General features: G+C 40.0%; 1 protein-coding gene across 2 annotated transcripts in view; it reads left to right on the top strand.

The window, feature by feature from the left end:
- The window catches only part of ELMO1 (engulfment and cell motility 1), a 533,930-nt gene that overhangs the window by 136,265 nt on the left and 383,902 nt on the right, over positions 1-13,763 (top strand). For both annotated transcript variants that reach the window (XM_089687036.1, XM_089687028.1), the window contains exon 4: positions 9,973-10,048. In XM_089687036.1, the coding sequence (XP_089543162.1) occupies positions 9,973-10,048 (76 nt within the window). The remainder of the gene's footprint in view (positions 1-9,972; positions 10,049-13,763) is intronic.

Below are 13,763 nucleotides of genomic sequence, written 5' to 3'. Positions count from 1 at the left end.
TTTGCCACCAAATACTAAGTCATGTTTTGTGAAGGGGATCAAATACTTCTTTCCCTCATGAACATGCAAATCAGTGCATAATTTGTTAGACTTGAATTTTTGGTTGTTATTCTGTCTCTCAGTGTTACAATACACCTACCATTCGATTTTTAGACTGATCATTTCTTTAAGAGTGGGCAAACATTCAAAATCAGCAGGGGCTCAAATACTTATTTCCTTCACTGTAACTAGCTTCAACATGCCAAAATGCTGTTTTCATTGTATAAGGAAACATGACCTTTTAATTGTTTTAATAAATATTCAGCATATAGTAAATGTACATGCCTAGGAAAATCCAATGTAAATTCACTTTTGGAGCCAAAGGGTAGTGTTCGCATACGAAACTTTCACTTGTTTCCCCCTTGCCCCTGATGAACATGCAATTACATTTTTTTTTTAATCATATAATTTTGTTTTTTAAGAAATATCCAATCTTACACCCATTGATGCCATCACAAGGTCTGTCTCACACTTTTTGCTTGTTTGGTGGGAGGGGCAGGCTCCTGGAAATGTCACAGCATTTAGCATTGGATATTGTTGAAAAGCATTATATGATAGAACACATCCAAACATCCCTTTAGATTTGCCTGCTTATTCTTGTTGGCCACTAGTTGGTGCAGACTTTAGCTGCGCAGTCTACTTATTGGTCTTTTTGTTGAAAGCACGTCTCAATGGATTCCATAGATCGTTCTTTCACATAAAAGTCAGGAATAAAATGAAAGCAGAGAAAGCTAATATCTCTGAGGGGGGTGGCAATGACCTACAGATCAGGGGGAGAGGTGATTCAAAGAACGATGGAGGTTGTTTAGACAGGAAATGATAGTGAGCTCAAGATAACTGCTGCAACTTCTAAGTGTTACATTGCGGACATGCAGGTTTATAGAAAATTGAGAAAAGGTCGTTTCAGCTCAGGAAAAGACTTGCTACACGTGTTGTAAACAAAAAAAAAAGGGTAAAGCCGGTCAGACAATGTGACCATTTAATCAGGAACCATCTGACATTTGCTATGTGGGTGGCCTTGTTGGCCGCTCCCAACTGATATTGGGTCTTTTCATTTGGAGGGAACATATATTTTTGAGACAATAGTTATTATTATTGCTGCCTGGGTGCCATATAGTGTGTTTTTTAGGCTCATCTGCCTGTTCCTAATTTTTCATTATTTCATTTTATGGCATTATATTGTTTCTACAATGAAAATCACCTCAAGAAAGAAACCACTGCAAGGAAAATTTCCTTAGAAAGGCACCATCTGTTATTCAACAGGGGGTATTTCATAAAGGTGACATGCTGATATATATATATATATATATATATATATATTTTTTAAACTGGAAAGTGATTAATAAAATTAAATAAATATGAACAAGGACAAAAATAGAGTTGATATAAAACAGTTATATGATAGCATAGTGGACACTGTGAATCAGGAAACCGCAACAGAGCAATGTCTTAGGTCACAGGATAAAGTAAAGTAGTCTCTTACAAGCATTTTATGTTCTTTATCATAATGTCTATATGCAATATGTTTCTGGTTTGCATAAATAGATGTAAAGCTGGCCATAGAGGACTCTGATTTCAAATCAGCCAGTAGGCTGACCTAAAAGAACTGAACAAATCCCCCCATCCACATAAACGAAGCGGATGAAGAAATCTTTCCCGCTATGCTATTGTCTTCCGCTGTCAGAATACACTGATCAGTGCTGCAGTCCATTGGCTGAAATGAAAATCAAATAAAAATTTACCAAAAGTACTGTTTGCGAGGAGCTGATTATTATATCAACCCTTTTTGAACATGAACGGTCATAGATAAATTGAAATTTCGATCCATCTATGGCCAGCTTTACACTTGCTGTCTTCTGGCAGTAGAGTCTTTTTTTCTTACCAGTTTTATTATAAGGTTGCTTTAATGGTTCTCTTGGGATTTGGAATACTCGGTGTATGCACAACTTTTACCTGTTGCATTCATTTCAGAGTGGAAAGCCATAGGTCAGAGAGAGGCAGCGATGGGTGTGAGGAAAAGCAAATTACTCATTGCTTCCTGTTTTTGAGATACTGCATGTCTATAGCTGGCCATACAGTTCCAGAAATTCAAGCATTACTTATGGTAGCCAAACCAAGCAAGTGCGTCAGTTGCTAAAAGATTTTTATTATATGGAGAGTTTTTTTTTTTCAAAATAATTGACTTTTCTTCTCAGTTGAAGAATGGGAACAACACTTTCACTATATGCTATCTGCATTTATCTACCGGATGATGATTTAGGTGAGAACTGACAGTGAGGGAATAGTTGGATAGCAGTCCTACACCCATAACTCTCAGTAAGGAATTTGATGACTGTGGTCACCCTAAGGAGGAGTAGAGATAGGGACACCATGTCATTATATTGATAACACAATAAAAAAAAAATGTTTTTCTCTGTACCTGTCTGCCAAAGCAATCTTTCACTTTATAGTTTGTAACACCATGCTCTTGGCTGATGGTGTTCCTTTTTTATCCAGTAAGTGACCTTGATTAGGAGAATCAGTTGAGGACAAAAAAGGATCAGGCTAGACACAGCTCTTATAACTCATTGTCTCTCCATAGCAGAAACTGATCTACAGCTGCAATTTTCCATGTGAGCATCATTATTGGCGGTACTATGATCAGGAACCACAAAGTATCAGCTGCAGCTCCATACTGTTATCAAACATTTTCAGAGGGCACATGCAGCTTAAAGCCGGGCTTGACAAATTTGCTTTCAGTCTAGGAGCTGGCGAAAAAAGTTTGGAGGCAGGTGGGGGCAGCGGGGAAGTCGGGGAGGGGGGAGCTCAGCGGGATATTAGGGGGAATGTCACATGAGGGGGGAGGGGCGGGATAGGTGCGGGGCACACACACCTTGGAAAGCACCAGTCCTCTCAGCACTCACTTGTCCAGCAGTGGCTCCTCCAGATGGTGTCAGTGGAGAGGATCTGGTGCCAGGAGAGGTAGCTGAGCCTGTGTTCCATCTACACCAGGATCTCTGGTGTCAGCTGCAACAAGGAGTGGGGGGGCTCCTCCACCCTGACCTCCTCCCCTACTTCTTCCGCCTTCATGTGGTCCTCCACTGGCACCCCCTGGCCTCACCCCCCCCCCCTCACAGCCCAGCGTACACTACCGTTACTGACGGAAGCCTGACTGACAGTGGGCCCCCTGACTGCTCCCTGCACACACCTGGGATCCGCCGCCAGCACTCCACCCTCCTCTGCATCCTGGCTGTCTGTCCACTCTGACAGCAGCTGCCCTGCATTAAAGACGGCCCTGGTTTGGGCCCATGCTTCGGGCCCCTGGGCAGGGTCATCTTCAATATTGATTGGAGCCTGGGTGAACATTTTCTTGTACCCCCCACCCCCCGCAATATCCCAAAACCAAATCCTTTTTGCCCCGCATTAAGAAATGTTCTGGTGCTCTGAGGCATACAATAAATAGCAATTAGACTCAAAATCAGTTTACAGCAGAAGATCAGGCAACAATTGAGTGGTTGCCAGGGTTACAGCATATCAATACCACTCACTGACTGATTGCTAGAGGTTACAGCACACATTCCCACTCTGATTGCTAGAGGGTATAGCACATCATTTCTGCTTTCTGATTGGTTGCTGCACATCATTATTGTTCATTAATTGGTTGCTGAAGATTCTGCAAATCTATACTGTGGCACCACACGGAGTATATACCTTTTTTCAATGGGGCACTATCACATTCACTGATACCAAGAACAGGGCCTCATTCCTCCCACTGATACTAACACTGAGACACTATTCCTGCCACCGACATCAATAATAGGGCCTACGGATACCAATGATGGAATGTTATTCCTTTTACTGGCACCAAACATGGAGTATTATCTCTTTCACTGATACCAAGGACAGGGTATAATACCTCCCACTGATACCAACGATACAGAACTATTCTCCCCCACTGATACCAACACTGAGACACTATTCCTGCAACCAACATCAATAATAGGGCATTATTACCCCTACGGATACATATGATGGAGCGTTATTCCTTCTACTGACACCAAACACAGAGCAGTATCTCTTTCATTGATACCAATAGTGGTATAATTCCTCCCACTGACACCAACGATACAAAACTATTCTCCCCCGCTGATACCAACACTGAGACACTATTACTGCCACCAACATCAATTATTACCCCTACGGATACCAATGATGGAACGTTATTCCTTCTGACACCAAACATGGAGCATTATCTCTTTCACTGACACCAATGACAGGGTATAAATACTCCCACTGACACCAACGATACAGAACTATTCTCCCCCACTGATGCCAACACTGAGACACTATTCCTGCCACCGACATCAATAATAGAGCATTATTAACCCTACGGTTACCAACGATGGAACGTTATTCCTTTTACTGACACCAAACATGGAGCAGTATCTCTTTCACTGATACTAATGACAGGGTATAATTCCTCCCACTGACACCAACGATACAGAACTATTCTCCCCCACTGATACAAACATTGAGGCACTATTCCTCCAAGGAACCTCAGTGTCTCCACCACCATACAGTGGTCCCACTTCATTCCTCCTCCACTGAAGCTTGCACACCTCCACTCCATACTGCATGCTTCAGTATGGAGGCTTGAGCCTGACATGTGCACTAGGGAAGACCGGCCAGCCACACCACCTCCCCAAGTCCAACCCAATCAAAATGCAAGCCTCGCAGCAGGTTCTGCCTCAAGGATTGTTTCACTCCAGAGTGAGTCCCCAAGCACTGCCTGACCAGTTGTTGTAGGGGTAGGGATCTCTGTCTCCATTAATGAGCACACCACGATGTGAAAAACACTGGGGTTGATTTACTAAAGGCAAATAGTCTGTGCACTCCAATTGCAGTTGCTCTAGATCTGGGGGGGGGGGGAGCTCTGAAATGAGGGGAAGCTCTGCTGATTTCTATCATTCAATCATGTGCAAGCAAAAATTCTGTTTTTTTTTTTCCTTGCATGTGTTTGGGTATTCTTTGCAAAGTGAGCTTTACTGGAGCAAGTGCTCTTGCAGTACACAGTATATTTGCCTTCAGTAAATCAACCGCACTGTCTGTCATGAATCTGCAGGATGCTGCACATGCCGCTGTTTTATGAAGATCTGTAACCCGTAAAATTCTGTATATAGAATTTCACAGGCTATAGATCTTCATGCTACACTGGCAGTGGGTGGGTGGGCTGGTGGGTGTCTAGCTGCAGGGACGCGGTTTCTGGCCGCTGTGGCAACCTGGCATCTGGGATTTGTTGTTCCCTGGCTTAAACTATATGTGAACCCTCACCTTGTAAAAACAACCCATTCATTTTTAAATCAATATACAAGGCAAATATTTATGTATACATATAAAAACATTCTAAATACCATTTTCCTTTTTTTTTATAAGTGATCACTTACCCTCTGTCCTTAGCTGTATAAGAGCTGGGGGAGGAGAAACAGCAGGACACTGGTCTTTCCAGTGAATTGTTGGGGAGGGGTTGTCAGCACAAGTCTGATCACTGGATTAGCTCCCAGTACAGCCAGAAAACTGACCATGCTGTGCTCTCCTTCCTCAAAGGAAGCAATACAAAGAGAAGAGGATACAATTTCATACAAACGCATGGTACAGCAGGAACATATCAGGAATATGAAATGTTGGGTTTACCTATTCTTTAACTGAGAAAAAAAGGAAAGGTCTGTTACAGTGATAAACATTTAAATATATATATATATATATAAAGTGCTAATATACTGAATAACACTAATAAATAAATACTACTGTCCAAAAATTATATTGTCCACAATAAACAATAAAATAAAATAAACAGAATAGACAAAAATCCTCCAGAAAGACAGTCTGCAAAAAGGCTTCCAGCTGAATGTAGATCCAGTGGAAGCCTTTTTGCGGACTGTCTTTCTGGAGGATTTTTGTCTATTCTGTTTATTTTATTTGATTTTATTTTTTATTGTGGACAATATAATTTTTGGACAGTAGTATTTATTTATTTATTAGTGTTATTTAGTATATTAGCACTTTATATATATATATATATTTGGATGATACACTTTTTGGGGTGAAAAGTGTTTAGGTGCAATTGGGGAATTATTTAAAGGGTACACCGTTCATTTTTTGTTATTCAGTGATAAACATTTGACATAACTCTGGTTGACTTCTAATACTGATCACGTTATCAGGAACTAAGTAGAGTTTTACTCTTCTATTAACATCTGCCTGCTCTCAGCTGGGAGCTGTCAATGGAGTTGTAAAGTTAAAAATAAGTTAATTATCACCTTATCAGCACAGGGAACCTGATGACAGGGCAGTAATATTCAGGTTGCAAGGATCAATGACTTTATCAAAATACTGTACCTTGTTGTGTTCTTAAACATAAAATTATAACAAAATGAATCCTTATATTATTGCTGATAACAAGCATCGCATACTAGTTTGACAGTAAAAAAAATACTATCCATGAGGTTAAATGCTTTTATTTTTTTTTTCTTTTCTTAAACATCTTTTTGGGAATTCTGTAATTTGAACAACTTGGTAATGAAGTGGACATTCGAGCATTCCTTTCATTAGTTCTTTCCTGTAATGTGAAACATTCCCAAAAAAGAACTTAATTTGCAGATATAAACTTACTTTTCAAACAGTGTAAGGAACTAGATGTCTCCAAAGACCACATAAACACAAAGAAGCCTTGTAAGTCATCCCTGTAAAACCTAACAGTAATTTATCTGTAGAACAAATTCAGAGAGAAAGGATACATGATTGTATCAAAAATTTGGACAGATTGGCAAACCTACCATAATAGGAAAACCGCACTGTTTTTATTTGCACACTGGCTCACTACAGTGTGCTGCTGTATGCATGTGAATTGCTAACTAACAAACCTAAGATGTACTTTTAAATAGATGTCTGTACAGTAGTAATTTTTAAAAACGAGCAATATTTGATATTTTTGCCCATAGCATCCAGTCTGATATTTGCTTTACTGGCAATAAGCATATTGATTGCTGTGAAAAATATAATTTTTTTTTATAATTTTTTTGATTGTTCCATGTTTTGTGTATTAGCCCCATTGCATTATATTGCTAAGTAGTTTTAAAGGCTGAAGGTTTTTTACTTTAATGCTTGTCAATTACAGCCAGTGAGGAGGGAGCAGGGGGTGAGGCCGCTTGATGCTCTGTGTGTCTCAGTGCTGGGAACTTGGGGGGAGGAGCCAAGAGAAGAGGATTGGGCCTGCTCTGTGAAAACCATTATACAGAGCAGGTAAGTATAACATGTTTGTTACTTTTAATAACAAAAAATAAATCTGTTAGTTAACCACTTCCCATCCGCTCTATAGCAGTAATACTGCTACAGAGCGGCACGGGTGCGCAAAATCACATGTATATATACATGATTTTGCATTTCCGGGTTGGGAGCGCATGCACACCCTACCCTCACCGCTATTCACGGCCCCAGCTGTCAATCAACAGGTTCTGGCCGGTGATTAATCACCGGCACCCGGTGATCAAGGAGCATTAATGACAGAAGGAGAGAACTGTAAGTAAGACTCCCCACCATAGTGATTCCCCTATGGGCATTTTAGGAATTCAATTGTCACACCTTGTATATCCTATATATACGGAAAAAGGTGATTTTAAGACCTTGATGTGCAATTTTAAATTATTAGATGTGTAGGTCTCAAAGCGAGATTTGTAGGTAGCTGGGAAATAAAGTAAATGCCAACTCTCTCTCACTCCCAGTGGGAACAGCGGTACCCCCTCCCCTCTTCACCCTTCCCATGTTTTTATTATTTTTCTTGTTATTGGTCTTCAACGATGATGCTTTTAGTAGGGGATAATTATGGTTGATGGAGATTTCATTATATATACAGTCAGGTCCATAAATATTGGGACATCGACACAATTCTAACATTTTTGGCTCTATACACCACCACAATGGATTTGAAATGAAACGAACAAGATGTGCTTTAACTGCAGACTGTCAGCTTTAATTTGAGGGTATTTACATCCAAATCAGGTGAACGGTGTAGGAATTACAACAGTTTGCATATGTGCCTCCCACTTTTTAAGGGACCAAAAGTAATGGGACAGAATAATAATCATAAATCAAACTTTCACTTTTTAATAGTTGGTTGCAAATCCTTTGCAGTCAATTACAGCCTGAAGTCTGGAACGCATAGACATCACCAGACGCTGGGTTTCATCCCTGGTGATGCTCTGCGAGGTTTCTACTGCAACTGTCTTCAGTTCCTGCTTGTTCTTGGGGCATTTTCCCTTCAGTTTTGTCTTCAGCAAGTGAAATGCATGCTCAATCGGATTCAGGTCAGGTGATTGACTTGGCCATTGCAGAACTTTCCACTTCTTTCCCTTAAAAAACTCTTTGGTTGCTTTTGCAGTATGCTTTGGGTCATTGTCCATCTGCACTGTGAAGCGGCGTCCAATAAGTTCTGAAGCATTTGGCTGAATATGAGCAGATAATATTGCCCGAAACACTTCACAATTCATCCTGCTGCTTTTGTCAGCAGTCACATCATCAATAAATACAAGAGAACCAGTTCCATTGGCAGCCATACATGCCCACGCCATGACACTACCACCACCATGCTTCACTGATGAGGTGGTATGCTTAGGATCATGAGCAGTTCCTTTCCTTCTCCATACTCTTCTCTTCCCATCACTCTGGTACAAGTTGATGTTGGTCTCATCTGTCCATAGGATGTTGTTCCAGAACTGTGAAGGCTTTTTTACATGTCGTTTGGCAAACTCTAATCTGGCCTTCCTGTTTCTGAGGCTCACCAATGGTTTCCATCTTGTGGTGAACCCTCTGTATTCACTCTGGTGAAGTCTTCTCTTGATTGGTGACTTTGACACACATACACCTACCTCCTGGAGAGTGTTCTTGATCTGGCCAACTGTTCTGAAGGGTGTTTTCTTCACCAGGGAAAGAATTCTTCAGTCATCTACCACAGTTGTTTTCCGTGGTCTTCCGGGTCTTTTGGTGTTGCTGAGCTCACCGTTGCGTTCCTTCTTTTTAAGAATGTTCCAAACAGTTGTTTTGGCCACGCCTAATGTTTTTGCTATTTCTCTGATGAGTTTGTTTTGTTTTTTCAGCCTAATGATGGCTTGCTTCACTGATAGTGACAGCTCTTTGGATCTCATCTTGAAAGTTGACAGCAACAGATTCCAAATGCAAATAGCACACTTGAAATGAACTCTGGACCTTTTATCTGCTCATTGTAATTGGGATAATGAGGGAATGACACACACCTGGCCACGGAACTGCTGAGAAGCCAATTGTCCCATTACTTGTGGTCCCTTAAGTGGGAGGCACATATGCAAACTGTTGTAATTCCTATACCGTTCACCTGATTTGGATGTAAATGCCCTCAAATTAAAGCTGACAATCTGCAGTTAAAGCACATCTTGTTCATTTCATTTCAAATCCATTGTGGTGGTGTATAGAGCTAAAAATGTTAGAATTGTGTCGATGTCCCAATATTTATGGACCTGACTGTACTTTTGATGTTTTTGAAATAACACACATTATACATATTTTGGCATGTTCGTTGGTTGTTGTTTGGTTCAGCTCCGTAATTGCAACTGTAAATTGTAAATTTGCAGCAACAGAAACTACAGCCTAGCGACAGAACAATTAGAGATCCCAGTACTCCAGTGTTCCATGATCCCAGTAGAGATCTTGAAGTATACATTGAACAAATTGGGAGTTTTTTGGGTTAGTTTTTTTGGAGGTCTCTCAGTATAGTTTACTAGTCTTATTTTGACATTGTTAGTTATTATGCAAGTAAGCTTTTGCTGTTTTCTTCAGTCTTTCATTGTTTCATTTTATATCTTGGTCTGCATAATCTGGTAAATGTGTATCCTTTCTAATGGGTACTTTTTTTTTCTTTTATTTTAGATGGTCTATCATTCAGAATCATGAAGAGTTGGCACTTCAGTATGCTGAAGGTTCTGGGTTTTATATCACAGAAAAAGTAAGTATCTGCAGAATCAAGGTTATGTTTATTATAGAAACCAATCACAACTGAGTTATTACCAACATTAAAAATGGGTAGAAATACTCACTGTTTATTAAAAGCAAATCAGTCAGATCATTTTGTACAGGACAGTCAGTATTTATATTTAGAGGGCGTGATTGATATCTGTCAAAACAGTCTTCTTAACTGATTTATGATATCATGCAGACTGATTTTTACTTCTTTTAAAGTACAACTCCAAGAAAAATAAAAGTCCTCCCTTGTAGCGTGGCTGCACCTGCACTGCAAGTGTTAACTGCTTGTTTCTGCCTAGGGGAAAAGCACATTTACTTATTCAATCCACGGCTTCCCTGGTAGATGGAACTCCTCTATCCTCCAGTAGGGGTCTGTTCCTCTGTTCTTATATCCAATGCAAGGCTATAGGTCCTGCATCAGTCTTTTCAACGCCAGAGGACCTTAGTCTGCCGGATTGCCTGGAAGCATTTAACAAGGCAGCATTTTTTTTCTTTTACTGGAGTTCAGCTCCAAACAAACTAAAATGAACACAAGTTGTGATTGCTGTAATGGTGTGTTACAAAAAAGAGCTGCTAATAACATATACTACTATGGGCTCAAATTAAAAAAACTTAAACACAAAGATAAGGATCCGAACTTTAGCCATGTGACTCATTTTAAAAAAAGGCGATCACCTTGTCCAATAAGGGCTAGATCACACCACAAAACCGCACTCCAGATCTGTTCTGGATGCGTTTCTGCCTGTGCATTTTTAAAGTGTATTTGATGTGTTTCTGTGCATTTTTGTTGTGTTTTGGATGCATTTCCAGATTATTTTTTTTTTTCACTTTACTGGGCTCTGGAGCGTTTTTGATGCATTTTACCGCATTCCAGTACAGTTCTATGCCGGAACGCACTGGAACTGCAAGCACTGGTGTGAACTATGCCATTAAAAACTATGTAACCTACTTGATATGCATTTCCAGAGAATTTTTTTTTTCACTCTACTGGGTTCCGAAAGATTTTTGATTCATTTTACTGCATTCCAGTACAGTTCTGTGCTGGAATACATTGGAACTGCAAGCACTGGTGTGAACCTTGAAAACCATGTAACCTAGTTTCTATACACTTTGGATGCAGAAGCAAAAAGCACTGGAACACATGTGGTGTGAACTAGTCCTTAGGGCAAAGTAACAGTGCCATTATAAAGTCCTCCCCACAAACCCATGTTATGAGGGAGCATGTGACCTCCTCCAGTGTGACAGTGTCTGGATCTAGCAGCCAATTGCTAGGTCCAAGCATCTAAAATGTCCGGGGGAGTGACATCATTGCTTTCCTTCGCATCTAGCAGCAGTCAACGTCTTGGATGTGCCTTCTTCGGTGGATACAGAAATAGTGAGAGGGCGCTAGTAATTAAAGTATAACTGAAGTAGGGGAGGGCTATCACAAAAGCTCTTGCAGTCTTCCCAGCATGGGCAAAGTGAGAGGTCTCTTTCCTTTTATTTCTAAATATTTAAGAATACAAAGGGTATACGTATCAGTTAACATCCAGGAAAGCATGAATACCATGGCCTTAATATTGTGAACGTACTGTATATTTCTATGGTTATCAAAATAACATGTTGGACACCTTTATCAAAGGTAATCTATTCCAGTACACCACATATTTTATATGAGCATCACAGAGTAGATGGTAATATCAAAGATAGTGTGGCATCATCAAAATAATTTTTGTGAAAATATAACTTTGGGGAAGGGGGTGAGTGAGATTTAAAGAGTTGCAATGATGTAGGGCAGAAAAAAAGCTAGGGAGATACAAGAGAGATAAAAGATTAAAAATGGAAAAGGTGGGTGAAAGGAGATTGAAAAATATTTTCCTTGACCTCTTTATTCTGGACCAAAAAGACCAGACGCTAAAGGTGCATGAAGTTACAATGCTTCCATCAAAGTTTGATATTCAGAGTTGTAGGAGAATTTGTGCCAATAAAACAAAATTTTTCCGAGTTTGCTTTCCCATTGCAATCAAGTCCTCTCTCCTGTAAATGTCTTTTAATTTTAGCCAGCCAAATGGTGGTGGCAGGTGTTTGCCATTGTTACCAAAAGTCTGGAATACAGCTTCATGCTGCATTGATTAGAAGTGGAAAAATCGTGCGTTGATAAGTTGAGCTAGGAATGTCATGGTGGTGCAACAAGAAGGGGGCAGAGTCCAAAGGAAACTCATTATCTCTAAATTTCTGAGAAGTGTGCTATATCTTGGACCAAAACATATGAAGTTTAGCACATGACCAAAAAACGTGTTAACAAACCACCTATGGCTTTGCCACATCTCCAGCAAAATTCTGAACTTTGCAGGGTCATTTTATTCAATCTGTATGGTGTGTAATACCATCTCATCAGAATTTTAAAACCTGATTTCTGGTATTTCGAACAAATAAAGCTTTTGTATAGTTAAAAAAAAGAATTTTTATTTTTGTTTTGACAAGAACGTGATTTGGAGACCCCATTCCCATTTGGATACATATCATAAGCCAAGGGGGGAAGCGAGGATATGCGAGAGTTGGGCTATAATTCAGAAGTTTAAATTGGAGAGTGTGGGGTTCAGTGCTAGCTGCTGGGCCAGCAACCAGTTTTCCCAAAATGGGAAGCTCTAAAAATGTTAACTTGTAGAGTTCTGTGAAATGGCTATCTTTCACTACAGGCCAAAAGAAAGGGTTACCCAAAATTGGAAAAAAAAAGGACGCAGACTAAGGGACGGTGTTTTTTAAAAGCTTATTAGCCATCCACAATTTAATTTTTTTTTAATTTCATCATTCAGGTAAGGTTTTTTTTTTGTTGTAAATTGAACCTTTTGTCTATGAATGTTCTTATGTCTGTACATATTTATATGTACACTGCATGGTATGCTATATGCTGTTTCAGGCAAAAGAAAGTTAATGACAGTTATTCTTTTACCGTGTGAAAACTGTACAGGAAGCCAGCTTTGTGCTGAGAATATTGTTTGCCAAACTATACAACTTAATCTTGATGGATTATTCATTTTTAGTGCCAACTAGATATCAGTGTAAAATTGGTGCAGTTAGTTTGGTTTCCTGGCAAGATAAATGTACTAATGTAGGAGTTAATTATGTGTTAGTCTTTGAATAGTTAGGTTAATTTTAGGGAGTATTCCAATTGCTGGGAGAATCAATAAGCAATAATAGGCATCTGCGAGCCTGCTGTAATACCATGACCACCAATGTATTAACAGGGCCATTCCCTTGAGTGCCCATGTTTATAGCCATAATTTTGGGGACGCTTTACAGGATCAGGGTCTTCTGCTAAGTGTCCCCTTATAGCTGCAGTGCAAATGAGCCCCAGGTTAAGGGATTAAAATGTATGCCCAGCCTAAACACTTCCACAGTTCCCTGTTGCATCACGGTACAGCTAATGCTAACATGTATTACGCTCTTCATTAACTATTCTGTTAAGACCGTCTATTCATTTGAATGGGTTGCCTAATGCACCAAAAAGGGGTTTTGGAGTCCCATTAAGGATGACAGCACAGCAACAACACACTTTCACACATTGCAGTAACGGGTACAACAGTGTGAAGCTGGCCTTAATTTTGGGTAGAGTAGAGAATCGTTGAAAACCTTGCCAGGCCTTTGCAGCTCCTACTGGTGAGCCGCACCTTCTCTGTTTATCCTGATCACCATTTACAGTTGCAACCAAAACAGGA

The sequence above is a fragment of the Staurois parvus genome, unplaced genomic scaffold, assembly GCF_062004578.1.
Source record: "Staurois parvus isolate SC_StPar_1 unplaced genomic scaffold, SC_StPar_1.0 ptg000020l, whole genome shotgun sequence".
NCBI classification, from domain to species: Eukaryota; Metazoa; Chordata; class Amphibia; order Anura; family Ranidae; genus Staurois; species Staurois parvus.
This window is presented reverse-complemented; position numbering and strand designations above follow the sequence as displayed.